This window comes from Neolamprologus brichardi, chromosome 16 (genome assembly GCF_056152115.1).
Source record: "Neolamprologus brichardi isolate AB-2024 chromosome 16, ASM5615211v1, whole genome shotgun sequence".
NCBI classification, from domain to species: domain Eukaryota; kingdom Metazoa; phylum Chordata; class Actinopteri; order Cichliformes; family Cichlidae; genus Neolamprologus; species Neolamprologus brichardi.
The window spans coordinates 9,895,874-9,923,743 of NC_142119.1; the positions used below are offsets into that span (position 1 = coordinate 9,895,874).

At 48.2% G+C, this 27,870-nt stretch overlaps 1 protein-coding gene and 1 pseudogene across 1 annotated transcript; one reads left to right on the forward strand and one right to left on the reverse strand.

Annotated features, from left to right (window-relative positions):
• LOC118453500 (olfactory receptor 6N2-like) lies at nt 1-26,557 on the forward strand (annotated as a pseudogene).
• LOC148098145 (uncharacterized) lies at nt 11,247-13,864 on the reverse strand. The gene is made up of 4 exons (XM_087829992.1): nt 12,696-13,864; nt 12,385-12,582; nt 12,144-12,251; nt 11,247-12,008 (listed from the first exon to the last, which is right to left on the reverse strand). The coding sequence occupies exons 1-4, from the start codon at nt 13,758-13,760 to the stop codon at nt 11,247-11,249; spliced, it is 2,133 nt and encodes a 710-aa protein (XP_087686118.1). The 5' UTR covers nt 13,761-13,864.
• Nucleotides 26,558-27,870: the final 1,313 nt, after the last annotated feature.

A 27,870-nucleotide genomic window follows, 5' to 3' on the forward strand; every position in this document is an offset into this window, starting at 1 on the left:
ATGTACATATTTATTGCAGCTTTGTTAATCAACTCTGTTCTTTACAGCATGATTATCTATCCAAAGCTCTTATTTGATGTTCTCTAGCATATCGAGACTATTTCTCCACACCGTTACATATTCCATATGTACGGGGGTACACAGCAAATTCAAAAGTGTTAAATGTTTTGGTGTTAGTAGTCTTAGAGTTAATTTTACTCTAAGTAGAGTCACCTTCTTTTAATGTAACTCTGAGGTGTAAAATGATAGTAGTTAAAATCGAGTGTTAAAAATGAGTGTTTCTATTTCAAATCTGGAGGTGTTACAATGGAAACATTAACTCTTGATCTCTTAACTCTGAACTCCTACAGGGGCTATGACACCAATAGAGTAAATTCACAGACTCCGCCCCCAGCACGGCTCCAATCGAAGCTGAAGTGAAGCCGTTTCAAAACATTTTGCTCTACATATTTGAGTTGTTTGCCATGCTTGGTAAGTCATGTTTTCAAAGATTGTTTCAATTATTGTTATTAGCTTTTACTTCTGTGGCTCTTTGGAGTTGAGACAAAGCTGTGTGAAAGGCATTAGCCATGTTGCTCGCTGATAGCATAATATTCTGTTTTAGCTAGCTGAAAGGTATTGTTTGCGGGCAAATACCACAGCCTTGAAAAAAAAGCTTGCATGTGAATTTTCAGTCAAATTTCTTGGTCAAATACACTTAAAACAATGTCTAGAATGTGAAATGTTGGTATAATGGTGCTACTTGAAGCCTGAAAACGATCTCCCATAAAAAACGAGCAAACAGCAGTAGCAGATGTCCCAAGTCCCGACTGAGTTCTGCGTTAGCATTTAGATTCCTCCAGAGTTTTGTGCACACGGTTTTAGGTAAAAATGAAAAAGGTTGAGGTTTTACATTTAGTTCAGTATTACCTGTTGTCTGTGTCCTTGTCTTTTGGGAAAATACTTTACACAAGTAATGGCTCAAAAAGGATTCCTTTTTTTTTTTTTTTTTTTTACTGTGCTGCAATTGATTTGTGCCATTAATTAGTGTCAACTAATTTTTATTCAATCTCCACATAGGATATGCTTGTGAAGATGGAATATGGGGGAGAGCAGAAGTGCGTTGAAGTTCCACAAAGTGATGAATGAAGGACATGCATATTGTATTTTGTATTTATTAAAATAAGTGATGAGAATGCTGTTATTTGCATTTACCAGCTCACCTATGTCAGACCTTTTGATAAACGAAATTCTAATGAAAGTGAGAACATGTACACTGTTACATCTTTCAGAAAATGTTTTGAAATTGTGGTGCACTGTTCAGAATAAATGTTTTTCAAAAACCATTGCGTCTTTTTAGTAAATGTTTATTTCCAAAAGAAATTTCTAGAAGTTCAGAACAGTAAAATTCCCGCTTTTTAGAATTAATTAGAAGATAACTCCTACGTAGCTAAACTAAAATACTCTTTGAGAGTTAATATATAAACTCTTAACACCAAGTGCCAAATTATCAACTCCAGAGAGATTTGGTGTTTAACACTAAATCAGAGTTAACGTACCAACTCTCCAAAAAGAGTCAAATTAACACTCTCTGGTGTGGACCCATATAGACACTTTAAAAGTGTTGAAATCAAATCTGACAGTGTTAATTTGGACATGCTGGATTTGCTGTGTACGACCCCCCTTGGTCGTGACGTGTGGATATTTCTTTAAGATACTCTGGCACGACCGGCTATGCCCCACAGCTTACGTATAAAACAGCTGTGCAGACGTGACACCGGTGATCGTTGATCTCCACTTGTTGTGTGTGTGCGAAAGAGTGCTTACCTTGAGAGTACTGTGTGTGTGCATCTATTGACTATGTGCATGTTAGCATATGCTACTTCCGGTGCGTAAACTCCTGTGGGGAGCTTTGTTTCCGGTGTCCTTTTCGCGCCTTGTTTACAGTCCAAAACAAGTTAAGCAAATGAATGAATCAAGCGGCGATTTACATTTCTATAGATGTCTTGGGCATTTACCCAATATATCTGTAAATGATGTTCATCGACTTGTTGATATTTTTTCCCCGCGCCTCAGGGCAAAAGAGAAAATAGATTCAAATGTTATATTTCTCAGCTGTTCCTCGTTTATCGTGGGTGTTATGTTCTAAAAATAACCAGCGATAGGTGAAATCAAGTAGCCAATTGTATTTTTTGACGGTGCAAAACGTTTCGTGGACATCGTGGACATACAGTACTGCACTTCAGAGTCACATTGCTAGCGATCGATGCAGTGATTCTGTACTGTAAAGGAGAGATGTCACGGAGGAGATCGTCTGCAGCGATCAGGACGCAGGACACAATGTGATGTAAAAAAAATAAGCATGCAAACTTGCACTAAAAAATCTGCGAAACAGCGAGGTGAAAGGTCAAAACATACCCTTCGTACATACTAATGTATAGAAACCCTTACCTGCAATCATTCATTTTTTGTGTGGCTTTTTTCACGGTTTGTTAACATGCTGTGTAGGTGTGTACTTGACTAGCTGATCTCGACATAATGGGGGAAACATCTGGTTTGACTATTCTTCACCTGTAGTTTGAATGCTAAACATTTGCCTGTTTAAATCATAAGACCAGTCACTATACAGAGATGTGCTTCTGAATGTGGACATGTGTCTTCTGCATGCAGTAATGCAGTTCTGCTTGTGTTGAGTGATGTAAACAACTGATCGATCTAAACTCTTTAAACGTCAAAATTGATCATTAGATTTTTTTTATGACACAACAGTGGTGAGTGTTCCCACCTTCTGCTCTTTGTAACTTAACGCGATCTTTCCGTTTTCGAGTTTTGGACATGATTTTGGAGTATATCTTTGCAGCAGCGATTGACCGCTGTAGTGGCGAATTTCTGTCCAAAGCTTCGAAAAAAACAATTCTTCCACTTCTTAATGTGAGCTGTTCAGATTTATTTCTGACTCGTACATACAAACAAAAGATGTCACGGTCAAAAACTATTTGCTGCTACAGCGCACATTTCCATTGCCGTCCTGGCTCACTCTAACCTGCTACCACACATGCGCTGTAATGTTTTCTTACCCGACACAAATTAAACGCGCAGCATTTATTCTCTAACAACATATTATACAAAATCAAACATGTAACATAATAACTGAAACAGTATCAAAAATATTTCTCTATAGATTGGCTCTAACATTTCCAGCCCCCTAATTGGAGGGCGTGAAGACTGACAATTAGCGAACACTTACAAAAGAGCCAAATAACATTAACACTTCCTGTATCACACATGGTCATTCAAATTATCTTTCACAAAACCTGTAACCGACCAGAACATATACTGTATTTTCTCATTCTAAGTTACATGACATTCTCACAGATCAAGCATAGCTTGTCAATGGGTCTTTCTAAGGTGTTAGTCTTTGTCTTGATGATCACACGCACCAGACCCTTAGCATCTGGAATGACACGAAGAACTCTCCCCAACATCCACGAGCTTCTTGGCGCTGACTCATCGACCACCATTACAATGTCCCCCACAGTTACATTTCTTCTGACCTGAGTCCACTTTTGATGCTCTTGAAGCATAGGCAAGTACTCGCGCACCCACCTCTTCCTAAACAAGTCAGCAAGATATTGCACTTGCTTCCAACGGCGGCGGGAGTATGAGTCTTCCTTTCTGAAAAGTCCAGGAGGCAAACCCGGCTTTTTCTTCATCAGTAGCAAGTGGTTAGGAGTCAGGGGTTCCAGGTCTGTTGGATCATCTGTTACTGTAGTCAGCGGTCTGTCATTTAGTACTGACTCCACTTCACACATTAGTGTCAGTAATCCTTCATCATTGACCAACTGTTCCTTCAGTATAGACCTCAGGACCATATCCCTCCAAAGTGAGAACCAGCGGGTGGGTTAAATACCCACTGGATTTCCTTTTGCATGAGACAATCTAGAATCTTTGACTGATTCCACTCTTAAATGGCTTTGCGTAACTCCCGTTCAGCAGTGACTAGGTTGGTGCCATTATCTGAATACATGACAGATACCTGACCTCTTCTGCACACAAAGCGTCTGATGGCGTTCAGACATGAATCAGTGTCCAAAGTGTGCGCAATTTCAATGTGCACTGCTCTTGTTGTAAGGCAGGTAAACAACACACCATACCTTTTTACTGTGCTGCGGCCATGCTTCACATTAAACGGTCCAAAGTAATCCACCCCAACATTAAAATAGGGGGGTTCATCAGGTAGAAGCCTATCCTCTGGCAAATCTGCCATCTTCTGTTCCAGTGGTTTACCTCTAGTTTTCCTGCAGATTACGCACCTTGACAGAAACGTCCTCACTTCTGAGTTAGCGGATGGAATCCAATACTTCTGTCGCAGCCGTGAAAGCATATACAGTCTTCCACAGTGCCCAATCTTCTCATGTATATCCTGCAAGATCAGTGTGGTGATATGTGAGCCCTTTGGGATAATGACTGGGTGCTTCACATGTTCTGGCATCCCAGCAGCTGCGAGGCGACCACCAACTCTCAAAACTCCGTCCTGCATCACTGGATCAAGTTTCCTCAAGTGACTAGTCTTTGTCACACACTTGCCTTTCTTTAACATGGTGATCTCTTCTTGGAATTGTTGACTTTGACAGAACTTAATGATCTCTGTCTCAGCTTGCACCAGATCTTTCAGGGTAAGTGTTGTCTGCATTGATTCGTTGTCTTGTTCTTTCTGTTTAACGTACGTCTCTTTCCTTTTTTCACATCGTCATAGCAGTAAGTCTTTGAGTTTGATCATCCATGCCACAGCTCTCTTCACTCGATGCCAGCTGGAATAGTGATTGATCAGCTTGTTCAACGTGTGAACATTCTCAGCTGCATCTGTGAGATGTACCATGGTTGCATGCCTCACTTTGCTGTCATCTTTATCAATCCTTTCCTTGTCAGGTCTTTCTGGCCACTGTCTTTCTGGGGTTTTCAGGAAAGCTGGGCCGTGGAACCAGCTTAGATTCTTCATGAGCTTAGATGGTGCAAGCCCTCTGGATGCACAATCAGCTGGATTGATTGCTGTACCAACGTACCTCCACTGCTGAGGATTTGTTAGCTCTCTAATGACCGCAATGCGATTGGCCACGAATGTCTTGAAGCGAAGATTCTCATTTTCAATATACTTCAACACAGTTGTGCTGTCAGTCCAGAACGTAGATTCAAGAAGATTCATCTGAAGCTCTGTTCTTAACATTTTGTCTGTCTTTGCAGCAACCATAGCTGCAGTCAACTCTATTCGTGGAATAGTGGTTTGCTTCAGGGGCGCCACACGGGATTTTCCCATCATTAACGTACAGTGAACACGTCGTCATTGCTGGTCATCCTCAAGTATGATGCTGTTCCATATCCACTTTCGCTCCCATCAGAAAAATGGTGGAGCTGTGCTGTTGCGACAGGACCGAAGTCCAATGGTCTCACACACCTGGGTACGATTACCTCTGACAGCTGGCACAGCTCTTGTAACCACTTGTTCCACTTATGACTGAGCTGTTCTGGGATCTCATCATCCCAAGCAAGACCCTCCCTGCATAACTGCTGCAAGATAATTTTTGCAGGGAGAGTTCCTGGGGAAAGGAATCCCAGTGGGTCGTAGATGGAGCTGGTGACGGAAAGTATTCCACGTCTCGTCACAGGTCTTTCTTTGATGATAATCCTGAACTTGAATGCATCAGACTCAGGGCACCATAGAACTCCTAAAGCACGTTTCATAGGCAGCAGGTCATGGTTCAAGTTCAGGTCTCTGACATCTTTGGCTCTCTCATGCTCAGGGATGAATGCGAGCAAAGCACGACTGTTGCTTGTCCATTTCGTTAGGTGAAATCCTCCACCAGAGCACAATTCAGTGAGGTCTGTGTATAACTCCATACCTTGAGCTTCCGTGGCAACAGACTTCAAGCAGTTGTCAACATAAAAATTTTCCAGAACTGTGCTTACAGCTTCAGGTGATGATTTGCTGCGGTTCTCCTCTGCTGTTTTTCGCAGTGCATAGTTGGCACAACTGGGAGAAGAAGTCGCACCGAAGATATGCACCATCATCCTGTACTCAGCAATGTCTTGATTGAGGTCCCCTGCTGGCCACCACAGAAAGCGCTGCAGGTCAGCATCGTCATCCGGGACACACACCTGATGGTACATTGCTTCGATATCTGCTGTAAAGGCGATAGACTCTTGCCTGAACCGTGTCAGCACTCCGATCAATGAGTTTGTTAAATCTGGCCCTTGTTGAAGTTCACTATTCAGTGAAACTCCTTGGTAGCTGGCAGCGCAGTCAAAGACCACCCTCAGCTTCTTTTTTTGTGGATGGTATACCCCATGGTGGGGAATATACCACTGTTTTCCATCCTTGCGGTTTAACTGTGTTGTTGGAACCTCAACAGCATATCCCTTGCTCAACATGTCACTCATGAAGGCAGTGTATTCTTCATGGAGTGCAGGATTCCTTTTCAGCTTGCGCTGAAGGCTCAGTGCACACTGTAACACTGCACTTCGATTGTTCGGCATCTGAATGCACGACTTCTTCGTAGGAAGACTTATGGAATAGTGTCCATCAGTGAGACGAGTAGAGCTTGACACAGACTCCATGAAATGGTGGTCCTCTTGAGACATTCCTGCTTTATCATCACAATGACGCTCTGGAAAGTCGTGGTTATACTGTCGTACAAGCAGTTGTTCCACGTCGTCGATGGCTATTCTGTTCACAATAGCACATGGTTGTACATCATTGGCTGCAGTATCTGTTTCTCTGAGTGGTCCATTCAGAATCCATCCAAGTGCTGTCTTTACGGCATATGGACCATTGTCCTCACTTGGGATCACCTTCCATGGCTCCAATATGGTGTATTCTTTAGTTCCAATGAGAAGCTCCACTTCAGCCTCAATATGAGGCAACCTCACCTCGCGGGGGTATGGCCACTTGTCAACCTCTTTCTGGAGTGGGATGTTTTCTCTGGAAACAGGAATACTTTTCTGTGTGAAGACCGTTGACAGTGCGATAAAGTTGTTGTCTGCCAGACTGCTGACTTCCAATTCTGTGAGCACGTAACTCTCCTCTCGACTTTTGGAATTTATGGTCCTCAACGTTAGCTCGGTTCGTCTGCCTTGCACCTTCAACTGCCTTGCCAAGGCTTCGGTGCAGAACGATGCAGAGCTACCTGGGTCAATGAAAGCGTAAACCTCCACAGCCTTGTCACTCTTGCAGGACTTCACCCTTACAGGTACAATGGCAAGCACGCAGCTGCCTCCAGCCCCAGTACAGGCACTTGTCTCCTTTTCTTCAGACAACCCTGCTGGGCCTTTAGCAGTGCTACCCGTATTGACCTCAGCGGGAGGCTTCTCTTCCTCATGACTTGAGAAGTGCAACAAACTTGGATGCTTGAGTGAACAAACCTCGCACACCATCTTCTTTTTGCAATCTCTGCTCATGTGACCCTTTAGCAGGCATCCAAAGAAAAGTCAGTTTTTCTTCAAGTAGTCCACTCTATCCTTATGAGTCTCCTCTCTAATCTTGTAACACTCTTGCAGTGTATGAAGTTTCCCACAGAACATGCAAGGTTTTGTGAAGGCGCAATTGAGTGACAGGTCACTCTGGTTCTTACTCACTCTGCTTCTTTTGTCCATTTCTGAACCTTGGTTAACCTTGATAGCAAAGCTGCTCCCATGTCTAATGTCTTTCTTCAACTTATTTCCTTACTGTGGCTTTTTCATGACCTTGTCTGACACTGCTGTTTCAAGATCGCCAAAGAGCGGGTTGGACATGATCTTTGCTTGGCGTTCAACGAAGGCCACCAGCTCTGTGAATCTTGCTCTGTTGCAGCGCCACTCCTGGATATCATATGCGTGGATTCTCCAGCGCTCTCTTATTTTAAATGGCAACTTGGAAATGATGACCCTCATAGTTGCAGGGTTGTCCATCTCTTCCATATAGTCCACATCCTCCATGGCATTACGACAGCTCACCAGGAATACAGAGAATGCGCTCAACGCCTTTCCATCTTCAGCCTTAATTTGTGGCCACTTCGATGCCTTCTCAATTAGCAATCTGTAACTCATTTCCATATTTATCTTGAAGCAGCTGGAGAGCCCTTTCATACCCCCGATGTTCAGGCATATGCTGACAACTCCTCACAAGATCACGAGGCTCGCCTCGAGTATACTGCTCCAGAAAATATAGCTTGTCTGAATTGCTATCAGCTCTGGTGTCAATAGCGTGCATGAATGCCCTCATAAACGACCTGTACTCCAAAGGATCTCCGTGGAACACTGGCACATCCCTTTGTGGTAACCGAGCCAGCTGTTGGTTCTTTACAAGCATCTCTGTGATATCTGCCTGTTTCTGCATAACTTGATAAAGCTCACTTGGTCCGGTCTCCTGAAGTGAGACACCATCTTGGCGTTGGCTCGGCCCCTGCAGTGGAGTTCTATGTGTCTTAGGTATGGCCCCTGCTGCAGCACCTGAATCACCAGGATTCCTCCAAGAGGCAGACCTCTCTATCTCTGTTGGCTTCCCTGGTGTGTGTTTTACATTGGCATGACCATTTTCATTATTCATCTTCAGGAGGTCACGACGTGGCATTACCATAAGTCTGGTTTCACTCACTTGAGACTTAACCCCTTCACATTCCTCATACACTTTCACTTTGGCAGTAGACACTGCAATGGCTGTTTCAATTTCCAGTCTTTCCTTTGCAGCTTTAATTTCTGCTTCTTTTAACTCTAGAGCTTGTTTTTCTTTCAGAGACGCTGCTCGTGCCATCAGAGCTGCTCTGTTAGCTTCTTCCTTGACGCGCTCTGACGATGCTGTCGACACCCTTGACGTGTTGGATACTTTAGACGTGTTTGACACTCTAGATGTTTTTGACACTCTGGATGCACTGTCCATGGGAGTTATCTCTTGATCACATGTTTGAATTTCAATCCATGTATTAACTCTATTAATGAACTGCAAACATCGTTCTGACATTGGCTGAAACCAAAGTTGTTGGTCAGCCTCCTTTTCCTCCTCATCTTTAATACACAGCAACACTGCATAATTGCATTCTTGAAACTCTTCATACAATTTCTTGTAAGCTTTCAGTGCCTCTCTCACATCATTTACAGCCGGCAGAATTTCACGGCTCAAAATTCGCTCAGTTTCATCTTCCTGTGCTGTCACTTGTCCTAATTTGCCTCTTCTCACCTTTGTGAGCTGATGCAGTTTGAACTCCAGACCTTTGTCTGTCATCGCCCTCTGGCTGTCATCACGCGTAACTACACCCACACTGTCATTAATGTCGTCCGCCATTGTAATTATATAACACCGCTAAGCCGTAATGATTTTCTTTGGCACAGCTGTCGGGTGGTGTACTGCACAAACTCCTTTATGCTACTTCCACAGGCAAGATGCATCTGACAAAACACTTTTTACTTAGCTGTTCGCTGTGTTGTTGTGTGTAGGCGTCCTTATGCCGACAATCCGGTGACTTTTCTATGTCTCAGTCAGTGGCTCCACCGCGGAAAACATTCCTCCGTTACTCGCTAGTTTTTTGACTTTTATGTAGTGGCGAATTTCTGTCCCAAGCTTCGAAAAAAATAATTCTTCCACTTCTTAATGTGAGCTGTTCAGATTTATTTCTGACTCGTACATACAAACAAAAGATGTCACGGTCAAAAAACTATTTGCTGCTACAGCGCACATTTCCATTGCCGTCCTGGCTCACTCTAACCTGCTACCACACATGCGCTGTAATGTTTTCTTACCCGACACAAATTAAACACGCAGCATTTATTCTCTAACAACATATTATACAAAATCAAACATGTAACATAATAACTGAAACAGTATCAAAAATATTTCTCTATAGATTGGCTCTAACAACCGCAAAGTAAAGCTACCAGAAATGTACAACCCCACATCCGGTCTCAAACCAGGAAGTTAGCATTTGTTCGTGCATGGGGTCAATTGGAGCGTGCTTCGGCATCCTCCGTGGGCGATGTATTTCTCCCTTCTAGGTCCCCTTGCTTCCCCTTGGTTGGTCCCCCTTCCCCGGCATATCGCCTCAAAAAAAAAAAAAACAGGCTTATGCGCCGGTCGGACCATGCTGTGCAGCTGCCGGCTAGTGAGTAGCTCGACCTAAAACTACTTGATGGAAAAGCTGAATTGAATATGAAAGTGCAAGTCTTTGCCACTGTGGGGCAAAGCACACAACCACTGTGTGAGGTTGCGTTGGTCTCTTCTGAGTTAATGATCAAGCTACACATTATCAGATCAGGAGCTGGCTGAGAACTCTTCAAAGAGAGGGAAACAGAACTATGATAACTGTGATAACTTGTCACGGTTTGCCAGGGCAAGCCGTGGGGAATGTTAGAGAAAGGACCCAAACGCTGGACTTAGTGCAATTAACAGTGCATTTATTTACAGTGGGGGTAAATATACACCACACAATAAGTCTCCCGAGTGTTCCCTCAACTCCTGTGTCGTGCCTTCTCCCAAGTGCTGGTATTCCGTGCTCTCTGCTCCTGTGCCTACGCACACCCCGTGCGTCCTGCAGTCCCGTGTTCCGCTCTCCTGAGGAAAAACCAACAGACGCAGCCGTTATGGCACCACTCCAGCAGGCATACACTTAACAGTACTTGCGACACTGACATGGAGTCTAACTCAACGATCCTGCGCCGGAGGAAGCTCCATTGCTCTGTTAAGTAGCTCCCCCGACGAGCCTGATCAGAAGCAGGTGTGTGGGAACCTAGGCGTGACCGGCAGCTGGCAGGGCCACACCCATCAGGCCTGCAGGTGGCTGTCCTTCATCCTCCAGCCACACCCGCAGACACACGTACACACACACACACACACCAGCATGGAACACAAGAGCACAGTGCAGCAAACATACACGCAATAATAATGATAACAATAACAATAAAAGGTTCACACCGTTCACGGACCCCGAGTCCCAGGAACCGGGTCCGTGACAGTACCCCCCCTCTAAGGGTCGACTCCCGACGACCCTAAAACAAAAACACCAAAACCAAAAACCACAGTACAACCAACCCAGGGCGGGCGGCGGGGGGCCCAGGACGGAGGGCCCCAAAACCTCTCCGCCAAACAGCCACCACAAAGCAACAAAAGAAAAACACAGTTCAACAGTCCAATCCCCCGGTCCGGTGGCAGCAAACACAGTTCTGGCGGCCGACCCGTAGGACGGCAAAACAAGCGGGACCTGCTGTGGGTTAGGCAGTGGCGGCAAAACAGTTCAGGTGGCCTACCTCTAACCCCTTGATGGAAACGCAGCAGCTCCGGTGGCCTGCCACAGGTCCGGTGGCCTGCCACAGGTCCGGTGGCGGCGGCGAAACGGTTCTGGTGGCCTGCCATGGATTTGGCAGCGGCGACGCTGCAACTCCGACGGGCGGCCACGGATCTGGCGGCGGTGTGACAGCTCCGGCGGCCTGCCCCGGGTCCGGTGGCGGCAACGGCGCTGCTCCTCCGGCGGCCTGCCCCGGGTCCGGTGGCGGCAGCGTGGCAGCTGCGGTGGGCGGTAACGGCGGCGTGGCAGCAGCAACGGGCGGCCACGGGTCCGGTAGCGGCGGCGTGGCAGCAGCGACGGGCGGCCACGGGTCCGGTAGCGGCGGCGTGGCAGCAGCGGCGGGCGGCCACGGGTCCGGTAGCGGCGGCGTAGCTCCGACGAGCAACCGCGAGGTGTGGCACCTGATCTACGACGTGCTGGTTGCGGTCGTGCGGGTCGCGGACGTGCGGGTCGCGGACGTGCTGACCCCCCCGGCTCTCCAAGGTCTTGCGTGGGCAGCACGGGTTCCTCCTGCCCGCTGAGCTCCTCCGGTGGCGGCGCGGGCTCCACAGGCTTGCTGAGCTCCAGCTCAGGCTGCGGCGCGGATTGCTCCGGCTCGTCCCACTCCCTCCGCTCGCTGAGCTCCAGCTCGGCCCCCTCCGGCTTGCCGCGCTCCTCAGCTAGCGGCGCTGGCACCACCGGCTCGCTGAGCTGCTCCTCCGGCGGCTTGCCCCGGGCCCGGTGGCGCTGCTCCGGTGAGCAACAGCGAGATGTGGTACATGGCTGATGACGCGCTGGTCACTGACGTGGACGTGCTGGATGTGGACGGCGGGGAGGGCGCGCTAGACGTGGAGGTCCCTCCGGCAGCGGCGCTGGCTCCACCGGCTCGCTGAGCTGCACCTCGGCTGGCAGCGGCGCTGGCTCCACCGGCTCGCTGAGCTGCTCCTCGGCTGGCAGCACGAGCTCCTCCGGCTCCTGCCCGCTGAGCTGCTCCTCGGCTGGCAGCACGAGCTCCTCCGGCTCCTGCCCGCTGAGCTGCTCCTCGGCTGGCAGCACGAGCTCCTCCGGCTCCTGCCCGCTGAGCTGCTCCTCGGCTGGCAGCACGAGCTCCTCCGGCTCCTGCCCGCTGAGCTGCTCCTCGGCTGGCAGCACGAGCCCCTCCGGCTCCTGCCCGCTGAGCTGCTCCTCGGCTGGCAGCACGAGCCCCTCCGGCTCCTGCCCGCTGAGCTGCTCCTCGGCTGGCAGCGCGGGCTCCTCCGGCTCGGGCCGAGCAGGTCCGGATGGCGTCGTAGCAGGTGGCACTGCTACAGATGGTGAAGAGCTGAGCGGTGTGGAGATCGCTGAACGAGGAGACGCTAGCTGCACTGTTGGCTGGCTTACAGCAGCGTCGGCGGTGTCACCATCCACTAAAAACAAAGAAGCAACCGGCTCCTCCCGCTCGCTGAGCTCCAGCGGCTGCGGCGCGGGCTCCTCCCGCTCGCTGAGCTCCAGCGGCTGCGGCGCGGGCTCCTCCCGCTCGCTGAGCTCCAGCGGCTGCGGCGCGGGCTCCTCCCGCTCGCTGAGCTCCAGCGGCTGCGGCGCGGGCTCCTCCCGCTCGCTGAGCTCCAGCGGCTGCGGCGCGGGCTCCTCCCGCTCGCTGAGCTCCAGCGGCTGCGGCGCGGGCTCCTCCCGCTCGCTGAGCTCCAGCGGATGCGCTGCAGCTACAGATGGTTGATCCGGAGGCGAAGATGGTGATACAGCAGCTGCAGGCGGTGGAGACGATGGTAGATCAGGTGATGTGGATGGTGAAGCCGAGAGTGCTGTGATGGTTGCAGACTGATGGGACGCTGGTGGAGTGGGTGCAGCCGGTGAATCGACCTCCGACTGAGGATGTAGATGAGAGTCTGATGCGGCTCTTTGTGCGGCTAGTCCAGAGTCAGCTGGTTCTTCCGAAACCACAGGAGTGAGGTGAGCTTCGGTTTGGCGAAGATGACGCCGGCGCCGTCTCTTTCGTGATGGCGGGGCAAAGGACTCTGTCCCCTGTTCATCTGTGACTGGATTAATTGAAATGACAGGGTCCGGTTTACTCACTGTGGTGACCAGCACTGCCGACACAGAGGCCATTGAAGGAGTGAGAGGACTTGGAGTAGGGCGCAGTCTTCCTTGCGGTGGAGGGTCCAATAGGTGAGCAGCAAGCGGCGGTGGGAAAACTCTCCGCCTATTAAGAAAAAACCAGGCAGCAAGGGCTGCCAGGGAGGCAGCCGCATCATCCTTGCCCGGACAGCCCAAACCAAACAGTTCAAAGCTAGTGCTTGCCCTCAGCACAGTTACAATTTGAATTAGTTTTGCAATGTCCGGAAAGCTAATAGAGAAGGTAGTGGAGGAGAGGTAATTGTCAAAAAACACTACCTGTATGTGTCTTTTGTGTGGATCAACAGCCTGGATTACGCTTCGGCAGTAACCCCAGAGCTGTGTGAGTGATCCCTCCTCCATGGCGACTCCCGAGTCCGCTGGGTCCATGGTGGTTGGTGGGATTATTCTGTCACCTCCCTCCTGAACCTCTCCGAAAAGTCCGCTGGGTCCATCTGGCAGGATCGTTCTGTCACGGTTTGCCAGGGCAAGCCGTGGGGAATGTTAGAGAAAGGACCCAAACGCTGGACTTAGTGCAATTAACAGTGCATTTATTTACAGTGGGGGTAAATATACACCACACAATAAGTCTCCCGAGTGTTCCCTCAACTCCTGTGTCGTGCCTTCTCCCAAGTGCTGGTATTCCGTGCTCTCTGCTCCTGTGCCTACGCACACCCCGTGCGTCCTGCAGTCCCGTGTTCCGCTCTCCTGAGGAAAAACCAACAGACGCAGCCGTTATGGCACCACTCCAGCAGGCATACACTTAACAGTACTTGCGACACTGACATGGAGTCTAACTCAACGATCCTGCGCCGGAGGAAGCTCCATTGCTCTGTTAAGTAGCTCCCCCGACGAGCCTGATCAGAAGCAGGTGTGTGGGAACCTAGGCGTGACCGGCAGCTGGCAGGGCCACACCCATCAGGCCTGCAGGTGGCTGTCCTTCATCCTCCAGCCACACCCGCAGACACACGTACACACACACACACACACCAGCATGGAACACAAGAGCACAGTGCAGCAAACATACACGCAATAATAATGATAACAATAACAATAAAAGGTTCACACCGTTCACGGACCCCGAGTCCCAGGAACCGGGTCCGTGACATAACTGGAGTGTGCAGCGTTTCCGTGAGCAGTTTTCCTGCATCTTGACTCATGTGTGTAGAGAGTTCATAGCATCAGCATCATGTTTTTGTTTATTTATTTTGTTGGGTTGAAAATAATTAAATAAACTTGTGATCTTATTTATGGATCACCATGGCACATGCCATTGGCCAAATGATTTATTTACGCAGATGAAAAAAGTGAGTGTGAATGTGTCTGACGTCACAGTGTTTTTGTGCGCTGTGTAAAAGTAATTGCCTCTGATTGTGAGAGCGGTGATTCTGCAGGTCACCAGCTATTGAAAAAAAAAAAAAAAAAAAAAGAGTACAAGAGAGACAAAATTTACATTGTAGATGAAAAATAATCATAGAGAAAAGGTTTTGTGTTGATCAGCCAAGAACAACTACAATCTCATTTTCTGCTTTTAAGAAAGGACTGTTCACAAAACCAAACAGGGAGAGAGATGTGTGTTGATTAAGCAGTGATAATAATAATGAAAATGTCTTAGTTTGTCACTTTCAGGTGACAAGCAGACCTGAATCAATTTTCCACATGCAGCGGTCGGAAGAAAGTTATAGTTTAACATCATTAGAAACATTCAGGCCAAGTTTCTGGCTAACTTATTTACAGCACCATGTGTCTCTCAAACTCACAAGCGAGCTCTCACTCCTCCCTGAAGACAAGGAATGCAGCTCCAAAGAGCAATAACATGGCAGATAAAGAGACAGCAGCAAAGTCCTGAGCAAAGACTCCCAGCAAGCAGCAGCAGTGTGGACAAACAGCATCAGAGAAGAAGAGCAAACCCATCATCCTGCCTGATTGGATGAATGGCACTGTGTTCCCAACAAGCTGCAAATTCACTGTGCATGTGAAAAGAACGTTTGAGGAGAACTGAGGAGACTGTTGGAGTTTGATATTTGCCACCTTTGGAGAAAATGGCAAGAAGAGACAGTGAAACACAGGACAAAGCTGAAAGAGGACTGCCTGCTATTGGACTGTTGAGGTGGGAGAGGACAACAGAGTGAGAGGAGTGGTGAGAACACATAGGAATTTTGTTTTTAATATGGGAAATCAAAATTTGGGTTAGCAAACCTGGGGAAAAGAAAACTGACTGCTTAAGTTGGAAAATTGAGAAGGAGTCTGAAACACTGCAAAAAGAAACATACAAAATCACACACACAAGCAAAACATGCATTAACCCTACTAACACAAACACAAGAGAGCTCATGAAGATTAGACAACATCTTGAGCATGTGAGTCTGTTTATCATCTTGTCCAAGTCACTTAGTGTGATGAGAAGTGAGGCAAAGATCAGTGGACTCATAGCACATCAGTTACAAAATGATCAAATAATAGCAGAGAAGTGTGTAGGAAAGGCAGCTTTAAGAACATGCCCTGCTGGAGATGCAGCTCCACAGACATTGATTAAACCTGCCTAATAACACAAACACACATGCAATGAAAGTCAGCTTGTTATCTCTCATCAGTGTTAAAATAGTGTAAATTTAACAGACACTTGTTATCAAATACTGAATTTATCCAATGCTGACAATTAACTCTCTAGGTTGCAGGACAACAGTTTAACTTTTGTGAAAAAAAAAGATTCTGGTTTGACCACCCAGTGATCAGACAATAAATTTAGTTGTTAATATAGTAAATTGGGAGATGCTTCCTGCTTGATTGATGCAGCACAAGTAATTTACTGTATGAGGGAAATTCTATTTTTGTGATAACATTTTGAACATGCATTTCTGTTGTCCTGTCAACTTAGTGGGTTAATAGCTGATATGCAAATTAGATGATCGTTCTTAGATTAAGGAAAGGTGACTGAATTTTAGCACGAGTGAATGGGCTGTGTTGGAGTTTGTTGTGTGTTGAGTGGAGACTCTAAAACACTGAGTTTCCTGTTTTGATGTGCGAGTGAATCCTGTACCTAAATACACAATTCTGAATACGTCAGAACAAACTTCTTTTGTGAAGTGCATGACAACATGTCACATGTTTTATGATGAAGGGAAACAGGAAAACTGAATAAAATCTGTGGCCTAAATGAGTGAAGAGCACAGACCTGGGGATTAAACTCCTAGCTAATAAGACGTTAGGCTTATGTTGTGTGTTGTGCAGCTGATGGTTGGTTTGAAGTGAATCTAGCTGATGATTTTTCTTTTGTTGTGAAGTTGAGCCTGCCAATCAGTATGATGGTATGATAAACCATGCTGATGGTATGATTTACCCTCCTGAGATGAGGAGCTTGTGTCATGACTTAACAAGGCCTTTTTATTTTGTTACTTTCACCGTGCACTGAAAGTTTTGTTCGATAATCTCTGTTTGAGCAGATCTGCACGATTAGAACAGAAAGCGCTGTACGACACGTCGTCGAGAAAATTGTTACAAGTGAGTTTCTCCACATTAAAATGGGCTCCGGAGAAAGTCACTTATCTGGGACAATTAGAGAGTAAGTTCCTGTCCAAAAAGGATTCAGCGAGGTAATCCGATCTAAAGTTTTCCTTTTTCTTTTGGAAATGACGTCATTTTGCTGAGAGTGGAAACTAAATGCGACGATAGGTTCCACTATCAGCAAAGAAAGAATGAATGTATGAATGAATGAGTAAAAGAGAAAAAAAAACTGATTGGTAAAAGCTGACAAGACTTGACCACTACTCAAGGTTAACCTCCACCTAGACAGGACAAAGGGGTGGATGAATCTATGTGTGTTTCTTTTTACAGGAGCAGAAAGATGACAGCAACATTCGAGGTTGCGTCATGATTTAACCTTTTAGGTGCCACTTTCTGTGTCTGTGCATCTACCAGGGGTGTTATTCACTACCTTGTGTTGCTCACAGAGGAAACTGTGAGAAAGAGTGTATACATCTGCGCAGCGCTAACATTTGCATTTTCTTTTCTACAGCATTACAGTTCTTCATGTGATTTGATCATGTGATTTATACCAGGACTGGTTAATGTTTTTCTACTACAGGATTTCTGGGTTCATGTATGAAGAAAACTGTGTTTACAGGTTATGAGTGGTGATGCTGTTACACTGTGTTTTGGGGAAAATGTGAAGGTTACTTTGATGATGTGAATAACATTCTTTCCACAGCTATGGATGGCTAACTTTATGGTCTTTTTATAGCACCTCTGGAACCTGTCGACCTGCGCCTGGTCACCATCTATGTGTGTTGCTAATGTTTGTTTTTCTAAGAGTACATGTAGAGGATTCGGCAGAAGCGGACAAGTGACATGAGAAAAACAAATAAGTTTTTTGAGCTCCTAGTGATACATGAGTGGAGTGACTTTGCTTAAGGGAAGTCACCGATTACATTAATGTTAACTGAGTACATGGGATGATCCATGTCTGAGGCAAATTATGGTAATAATTGTAGTTTACTGATTTGAGAAAACCTGCACATGATACTTGTCTTGCTGATGTTGAATGCTTTATTACTCTTATGATACAATTATTTATAGGTGTGAAGTTTGATTTCACTTCCAGATCTTGTTTTCCAGGCCATGATGGTGTGTATGCAGGCTCCTGGCAGAGCCAGGTGTTAAGCAAACCTAATATGCAAAACACACTAACATCTTTTATTGCAGGGTTACGGAGCTACTCCGGAGGAGATGCCCTGATGTTGCCTGGGACATGATCTAGCTAACCTTTTTCTTTAAGACAGGAATCTAGGTTTGATGAGTTGACTCATGGGAGTGTCCATGCGTCAAGAGGAGGGGTCCAGGATTAACATGAAACAATGTTTTTTATGATTGTTGCAGTGATTTGTGTGATTAACAGTTCATTTATGGGTATTTTAACCTATGCAAGTGGTGCATCCATGTTCAGATGAGGCTTTGATGGCCTATAAGTGAAGTTCACTGAACTAAAGAATGTGGTTTGATGATTGTTGACATGCTCTCCAAATAGAAGTTTTTCCTCCTAGGAAATACAAGGAAATACAGGTGCAGCAGTCAAAGTATTGCTGGAAGGAATCTCCTGAGAAATCTCCAGAGGCCCAGTGAGAAACAAGAACCATTCCAGGCATGGCTGACAGTCCAGGCAGTGGTTGAGGTCAAAGGTCGAGCTGTTTGGGCCCATCATGAGATCAGATTCCGGAGCCACAGCAAGGACAACGAAGCTGCGTTGGAATGAGAGCTGTGCCAAGGGGGATTTCCAGAGGCCAACAGAGGAGATTGTGGACAACAGACGGGCACCTGAAGGATGAGGGGAGCGTGCCAAGCTCCATCGACAGCGCAGGGGGGGTCCGAGGATGACATCATGATTCTGTGAAAAGCACAGGAACCAGAAGCTATGGTGGTGATGGCAGCAGTTTCCTATGAACACCACCTAATGCTGTGCCACTGTACTGTGCATATGATGACACTCTGAAGACTGCTGGGATCATAACAGCAGTAAGATAACTGCACCCAGCACCCTTTCCACAGAGGGGTTTTTCTGCAGAGCATGGACAATGGAGGAGTCATAAGTATCCCCCTCGCAGGACGAAGACCTGAAGTGAGATGATGGGGGTTGGTAGAGGCCATAAAACTAGAGTGCTGAAGAGGTCTGCAGCTTTGGAGATAGCTGAGACCCATGTTGACAAACAACAAAACCAACTGGTATGTTTGAATTTCTATTCTACATACATTTGGACTCTGGTCCTATGGACAGTGATGGAAACAACTGGATGAACATTCATGACGCCCTGCCGAACTAAAACCACTCTGCACAGATGATGGGTGATCATCGCAGAGCTAGGATGTTTTTGAAAATGTTACTTTCTTATTTTAACTATTAACTTAACAATTCATTTGTTTGCTCGTAGGATGCAGTTTGCCATTGGATGAGGTCAATGAGGAATGGGATAACTGCTAATACATTTGTTAAACTGTGTACTTTTACAGTAATTTAGGGTGATTGACATATGCTGTGTATAAAAATGTTTGCATTGAAACTGTCAGACATGAGGTGATCATAACTGGGAACTTTTCTAGCATAAAGGTCAAAAAGGGGGGAATGTTAGGTTTTGTATTGTTGATTGTCATTTATGCTTAGAAATATTTAACCATATATGCTTAGAGGTGTATAATTAATTGTGTAGTGATAGGATGTGTGATCTTTAGCAGGCTGCAAAGGCTTGGTGTGCATTCAGAGTGTTCTGGAATCCACACCTACATCCTGGGAGCATGGGAAGAGGTCGTACCTTGTTTTATGGTAGGATAAACGTGGCTATATCTGTTTTAGGCTAAGTGCCTTTTGTTTAGATGGACTGCTGGACTTCCAGACCAGCAGGTTTAGGGAAGTCTTTATGGGGTCACGCTCTGACCACACACACACACACACACACACACACACACACACACACACACACACGCACACACAATCCTTTGTTCACATGTATACCTATGTAAGATGTTATATGTTAATGACCCTATGCATATTCATGTAACCACAATAAAAGGAGTGCTATGGGGAACCTGGCTGAGAGTCTGACGGAGGTCAAGTGGTGGAATGACACTTGGCTCCAGGCAGATCTCCCTCATGCATGAGTAACATGAAGAACTTTGCCTACTCGTGTCTTGTTTGGCTGTGTAGTAAATTGTCCTTAACGTTCCAGCGAATAGGTTTACGCTACAAACCTATCAGTTAGCCTGTCTGGCGTGTCGTCCGCAGCTCGCGGGTTACAATGGGGAAATGTGTCAGAGTTCCAAGCATATGCTTTTACCTGTCAAGGAGCAGTGTTGGGAAGGTTACTTTTAAAATGTATTCCATTACAGATTACAGAATACATGCCCCAAAATGTATTCTGTAACGTATTCCGTTACGTTACTCAATGAGAGTAACGTATTCTGAATACTTTGGATTACTTAATATATTATCATGCTGTTTACAACTACGTGAATGTACTATTGCTGTGATTTATTACTGTTACTGAAGGTCCGCGGCTCCGAACCGTAGTTAAGGGACCTCTGGCAAATACAGTGGGTTCTGTGTCGGGCTCGTAGCCGAAAAATAGCTTTACTTTGTTGTCTGGGTCAACTTTGCTTGCGAGAGACAGAGAGAGGAGTTGAAAGGCTGCTCCAACGGAACTTATTGTTTCGGAGGAAAACACGAACACGGTGTACAGTCGAGTCTTAATAGCTTACTTACAACTGGGCTCGTCAAGCACTCTTCTTGGCTGCAGTGGTTATTATTATATTTACATGCTGCCAGCTCACGTTTTTGCTCGATGACAGCTCGTACTTTTCCTTTTTCTCCCTCCCTCACTCACAGACACATAACGGGTATGGCAGTCCATTCTCCCTGCAGCACGGACTACACTGCCTATGATGCTACATTCTTTAGATTTATACCTGTAGCATTCTGCCTATTAGCTTAGCACAACAACAACAAAAAGGCGCTCTCTCACCCAGGAAACACGCAGAGAGAGAGAGAGCGTCACCCTGTAACCATGGCAACCGTAACGCTGCCGCCTGTAACAACAGAATGTAGCTGTCAAACAAAACCCAAACAGTCCTGACCCGTGACAATATGAAACAGGGAAGTACTGCTGTGTAATCCATTTATTTCAACAAAGTAACTGTATTCTAAATACCACCTTTTTAAACGGTAACTGTAACGGAATACAGTTACTCATATTTTGTATATTAAATACGTAATGGCGGTACATGTATTCCGTTACTCCCCAACACTGCGTAGGAGCTAATAAACAGTGGAAGGGGAATTCAGGTTGCGGCTAGCGCCGGCTACCTGTTAGCACTCCCTGGTTAGCGTGTGGCCCCGCCCCCTTGCTTAGTGGCAGAAGTATGGCAGCCCACACGTCCCAAACATGTCTGTGTATGGCATTTTTGCCTTTTTATGGTAGGCACGAGCAGTGTGGCTGTGCCTGGGTGAAAAAGGGCAAATATAGAACTAATATGAAAGCAGCCTAGAGCATGCTGTGCTGGCTGAAGTAGCTGCTGCTTTCATGCACTGCTTTGTTGCCACCACGGACTAGGCAGACCGTGCTGGGTTTGAAAGCATTAAATGCCCCCCCCCCTCTCCTGCCTCCAAAAATGAGAGAGCAGGCTACTATGGGGAACATGGCTGCCACTGCTGTGACTCCAGTTAGGCAGGCCATGGGCTGGGTCCCCTCCCTCACCTGTTGCTGATTTACTGCTGGCCCCTCCCACAGCGTCCCTCCCATGGCTCCGCCTCTGTGAGGCCTGGGATTGGAGGTTGACTGTTGGGTGGCGGATGTTGAAGAAGCTTCCATTCTCTCCTCCGGTGTTGCCCACCTGTCCCTGGGCTGCCCCCTGCTGGTCCCTGGGCACGGTGTCTGGCGAGTTGGGTCCCTTCAGCTCCTGATGGGAGCATGCCGGGTGTGGGAATTAGCCCTTCCTGAGGTCCCCTCTAGCTGAGTGGACCTCCAGGTTGTTGCTATCACGCAGCCTCAGCGCCTACTGCCTAAGGTGCCGCTGCTGCCTGGTTGCAGGCCGTGTGTGCCCTGCCTCATTGCGTTTATGATCCCCTGCCCGGAGTTGGATGTGGCCGTGCATGGCGGGAGTAGTTGCCTTTGGCCCCTCCCCCATAGCCCCCTCCCTTGGTCCCTAGTTGCCCCTTCGGCCCTTCCCTGGGCAGGGCGGCATGCCCTGAAAGGGGCGTTAGGGTTACTTATGCCCTGCTGGTGGCCATTCTGTAACTCCCTCTATGGATGGTGCTTGACACGACAGCTGCAGGCGGGCTGGGCATGGAGAGCCCACCCCAATCCTGTGCCTCTCAGGCTAAATGAGGATGATGGCTGCAGCGTTCCCTCCCAGGGCCCCGCCTCTGCGAGGCCTGGGCCGGTGGAGGTTGATTATCGTGAGGTGGATGTTGAAGAAGCTTCAATCTCCTCTGGCTGCCACTGGGTCAGGGTCCGGACGGGTGAACCCATTGCCCGTGCTTTGCCAGTTCATACGCCAGTCGGACCACGCTGCGTCTGACGGCTCGGCCAGAAGTTGACAGTTCTCCGGCCTGCGGCGCTGGCTCTCTGTCTGGCACATTGCCCAAATGTTGCGGGTTACGTGGCCGGCAGGGCCTGCTCAGTGAGCTGACACCCCCAGTGAGTCACATCCCTGGCTGCACTGCAGCTCCGGGCAGTCTTCCCCTGGCATGTTGACTGCATTCGCCGGCTTACACGTCAGTTGGACCTCGCTGCGGCGAGTGTGCGTTCTCCAGCCTATTTTAGCCGGATTCTCTCTGGCATGTCAGCTGCTGAAGCTCCTGGCTGTGTTCCCTTGGCGTGTTGCCTGCGCTTCGCCAGTTGACACGCCAGCTGGGCCTCACTGTATCTGATTATTCGGCCGGTGAGTGGGTGTTCTCCGGCCTGCGACGCTGTGGATGGGTGTCTCGTTTTCGAAGTTCACTCTTGCTGCTCCCCTGTCTGCGGACAGCGCTAGCGACCGCTTAGCCCTGGGGCAGACCTCCGGGTTGAGTCCCCACTTGGCTTTCAGTGGGCTAGACCACCACCCCCCCATCTGCGGATGGCTGGGCGGCTCCGTGGTTGGATGGACCCTACAGGTTGCTTCCCTGCCTTGGCCTTGCGTCTTTGCAGCTGTACTGCTGCTGTGTTTCTCTGGCATATAGCCCGCGGTTGGCCGACTCACACGCCAGTCGGACCTTGCTGTGTCTGATACGTCAGTCGGCGAGTGGGCGTTCTCCAGCGTGCAGCGCTGGCTCTCTGTCTAGTGGGTTGCCCCTGTATCGCGGGTCACCTGGCCAGAGCAGGTGCTCAGTGAGCTGACACCTCCCGTCTGTCCGTTAGTGTCTCACTCATCAGGCCCACTCTGCTGGCCCCCTGTCTATAGACACCGCGGAGTGGTTGCTATGCCCTAGTGATGAACCTTGGGTTGCCACTTGGGCCCTCAGTGGCCTGAGCCACCAGCACCTCCCCTGTCGTGGATGGTCCAGGTCTGCTGCTCTACTCCTGGGACAGGCCCTGGGCCTCATCCTACCTCGGCCATCCTCTGAGTGGCTGAGCTGCTGCGACAGGCTCTCTCTCTCCCTGGCTCTGTGTCACTGCCTAGTGCCAGGCAGGGATCTGTTGTGACTTGACTTCTCCAGCTGGCAGCTCCGCCTTCCCTTCTGGGGCGTCATCCACATGTCGTGGGCTTCTGTCATAGCGATAGCCAGCTGCTGTGTTCGAGTGGCTAGGTAGGCTGTGTTGCCCTGGCGTTTTGCCCGCGTTCGCCGGCTTACACGCCAGTCGCACCTTGCTGCGGCGAGTGCCTTCTCCAGCCTAGTGTAGCCTGTCCTGTCTGGCGTGTTGCCCGCAGTGCGCGGTTCACGCGGCCAGCAGGGCTCCTGTCGTTCCTTGATTGGGACAGCTTCTCGGCTCTGACCGCAGGTTAAGCCGCCGCCGCTGCCGCTGCTACTGCTGCAGCTGCTACTGCTACTGCTGCAGCTGCAGGCTGTGTTTCCCTGGCGTATTGCCCGCGCTTCACCGGTTTACACGCCAGCTGAACCTCGCTGTGTCTGATGCTCAGCCAGCGAGTGAGTGTTCTCCAGCCTGCAATGCCAGGCTCTCTGCAGGGGTTCACCCGTTACACGTTAGCCTGGCCTCGCTGTGTCTGATAAGCCAGCCAGCGAGTGTGTTGTGTTCCAGCCTGCGGTGCTGGCTGTACTCAAGTGTCTCGTCCTTGAGTTCACTCTTGTGGCTCCCCTGTCTACGGACAGCGCTCGGCAGCCACTTGGCCCTGGGGCGACCTGCAGGTCGGGTCCATGGCTTGGTCCTCCTCTCCAGCGGCTGCACTGCAGCTGTCGGCTGTGTTCTCTGGCGTGTTGCCCGCATTTGCTGGCTTGCCCGCCAGTCGGTCCTTGCTGTGTCTGATACGTCAGCCAGCGCATGTGGGTTCTCCAGCCTCCTTAGCCAGTCTCTGTCTGGCATATAGGCTGCTGCGGCTGCAGGCTGTGTTTCCCTGGCGCGTTGCCGCATTCGCCGACTTGCCCGCCAGTCGGTCCTTGCTGTGTCTGATGCCTCAGCCAGCGGGTGAGTGTTCCCCAGCCTGCGGCACTGGCTCCCTGTCTGGCATTGCCCGCTTCTTGCAGGCACCCAGTATAGGGTCTCCTCTCAGCGGCTCAATGAGCTACGCTTCCTCTTCCTGCTCCTGGGATTCCAGGTTCGGGCCCTAGGCTCTGACGGCTCGAGCTGAGGATCCTTGGGGAGTGTATGCGCGGGCTTGTCCTAGCCGAGTGCCCGTGCTTCTGGCCTTTTGTCGCTCCAACCGCATGCCGCGGGTTGGGCTTGTCAGACCTTGCTGTGTCTGACATTTTGGCCAGCGAGGGAGAGGTCCCAGCCTGCGATGCTGACTCCCGGTTGGTGCTTGCCTGTGTGTCATGGACTTACGTGGCCAGCACAGGGACGCCCAGTAGCTGGGACTTTGTGTCTGACCTCGAGTGTCTCATTGCGAGTTCACTCTTGAGGCTCCACTGTCTGCGGACATGCACGTGGTGACGGTGCTGGGGGTAGACCGTCGGGTCGTTGCCTTGCTCAGCCCTCCACTTATGCAGGCTAGGCTGCCAGCCCCCCCCCCCCTGTCTGTTGACAGCTCGGGTGGCTTCAGCTTTGAGGATGGACGGGTCACATCCCAAGCTTCACCCGTGGTTGCCTGCTTCGCCGGCGTACACGCCAGTCGGACCTCGCTGTGGCGAGTAAGAGTTCTCCAGCTGTAGTGCTAACTCTCTGTCTGGCATTGCCCGCATGTTGTAGCCCTATGCGACCAGCGGGCTGTTACTTGGCGGTTCGGTGTGGTGCGTTCCCTGGCTATCTGCCTCGCGGTTCCCGGGATGACCTTGTGCGGCCGATCACTTGCTGGCCGGTCCTGCAGGATGCAGGATGCAGGACCGGTTCAGGCCAGTCTGGCATCTGCAGACTGCTGCCTCCACCCCCTGGCTCGTCCTTCGCGTCTGGCTTGGCCCTGACTGGGGTGGTGTGTACATATGTGTATTTGTACATAGTTCTTTGGTTTTCACTCTCGGCGGTTTGGTTGAACTGTCTCCTCGCGGGGTGTCTTACAGAGTTACCCCGTACATATGGAATATGTAACGGAGTGGAGTGATAGTCTGGATATGCTAGAGAACGTACGGCTACGGTGTAACCTTGGTTCTCTTAGTGACAGACTATTTCTCCACCGTGAGGCCACTCGGAGACGCGTTGCGATCAAACGATCACCGGTGTCACGTCTGCACAGCTGTTTTATACGTAAGCTGTAGGGCGTAGCCGGGCTTCCTGGAGTGTCTTAAAGAAATATCCACACGCCACAACCAAGGTGGGTCGTACCCCCGTACATATGGAATATGTAACGGTGTGGAGAGATAGTCTCTCACTAAGAGAACCAAGGTTACACCGTAACCATACGTTTTGTCTGAAAAACAGATGATATTATATCTACTCTGTCTTTTCCAAGGTTTATCATATTACACCTCGGTTGGTTCAGACTTTTTACTGTTGGCAGCAATGGCATATGACAGGTATGTGTCTATATATAAATCCCTGCAATATCCAGTTACTATGAATAGAATAACTATATATGTATGTCTTATTTTAGCTTGGCGTATACCTGCTTTTGAAACCTCAGTGATGGGTGTGTTGTATTCAAATGTCAAACTCTGTAGCTTTTCTCTGACAGGAATGTTTTGTAACAATTCACTTTACAAGCTTCAGTGTGTGCCCTCGGTCGCAATATCTATATATGGTATGGTCATGTTGATAAACATTGCCCTTCTACCTTTGCTTTTCATACCTTTTACATACATCAATATTCTTAGAACATCTTACCATTGTTGTAGAGAAGTGAGGAAAAAAGCTGTAAAGACATGTTTACCCCACCTGCTGGTGTTAATCAACTTTTCATGTTTTATTTTCCTTGATATAATTATAGTTCGACTGGATTCTGATCTATCCAAAACTCTTCGTTGGACATTGACGTTTCAATCAATTTTATTCCATCCTCTTTTAAATCCAATCATATATGGACTTAAAATGAATGAAATTTTTAAACATATCAAAATATTGTTATCAAGTTTAATAACACTGGTATTACTGCCCTATTATCAAATGTATGGCATATAATTTGAAATTGTAATGCAAACTAGATAATGGAGTACCTTTTCTCCGATTTTACATACTAGACAGAGGAAAAGAGATCAAATTTATAGAAATGTCATGACATTTATGTAAATGTTGATTTCTGTTCTTCTGTTGATGACAACATAATGGTCATAAAACAAAGACAAACAATTTGAAACAAACAGAAACAAACTGTTTCTGGTAATGTTTATATTCTAAAACGCCTATATGCCTGCATTTCACATTTTCCCTTCTTTCTTGTCATAGATTATTTTTTGTCTGCGTCCCCACTGACTGTCCCCACTGACACAGCGGCCAGGGAGGCATAAGAACAGCACATCAAAAAGGCCCTGAGTAAATGTGGTTATCCCAGCTGGACTTTTGTCAAAGCTGGAAAGGCACCTAAAGAAAGCTCCAGCCGATCCAGGAGAGAAGGAAAACCGCTGCCCAAGTGAAAACCTGTAGTGATCCCATATGTGTCAGGAGTATCGGAACAGTTGAGACGAATTTTTTTGAAACACCGGGTCTCTGTGGCTTTTAAACCCCAAAACACGCTGCGCCAAAAATTGGTCCACCCCAAGGATCGGGTCCCCCGACACAAACAGAGTAACATAGTGTACACTGTTAAGTGCCAGGAGGATTGCCAGGATTTATACATCGGGGAAACCAAACAACCTCTGGCGAAGCGGATGGCACAACACAGAAGAGCTACCTCGTCAGGCCAGGACTCCGCAGTCTATTTACACCTATAGGCTAGTGGACACTCTTTCAAGGATGAGGATGTACACATCCTGGACAGGGAAGAACGCTGGTTTGAGCGTGGAGTCAAGGAGGCCATTTACGTGAAAAGGGAAAGACCATCTCTGAATCGAGGAGGGGCCTAAGTGTACATCTTTCGCCATCTTACAATGCTGTGATTGCAGCCATTCCCCAACTCTCTGTGAATGGTACTCATGGCCATTGATCAGTGGTCTTTGATCAGTGGGTTTTGGTCAGTGGTTGTTGATCAATGGTCATGAGAATTTGCATAATTATGATTAAGGAACTGACCTCACAGCCCATTGTTCCTTCAGTGGGCTGGTTTCAGTCATTATGCAAATGTACTGTTTATAAGATTGGGGAATCAGCTGAGACTGAAGAAGTCACTTGGATGAGTGACGAAACGTTTCTCCCTGAATACGCTGCGTCCAGATGAACAGAATCAACTTTTGGAGAGTCATAGATTATTATTTACTATTGTATATTCACATAAAAATAATTTAGTAGAATTAATCATTTGATCATGCGGTTTTCGTCTTGGTCGCAGAACACCGGAC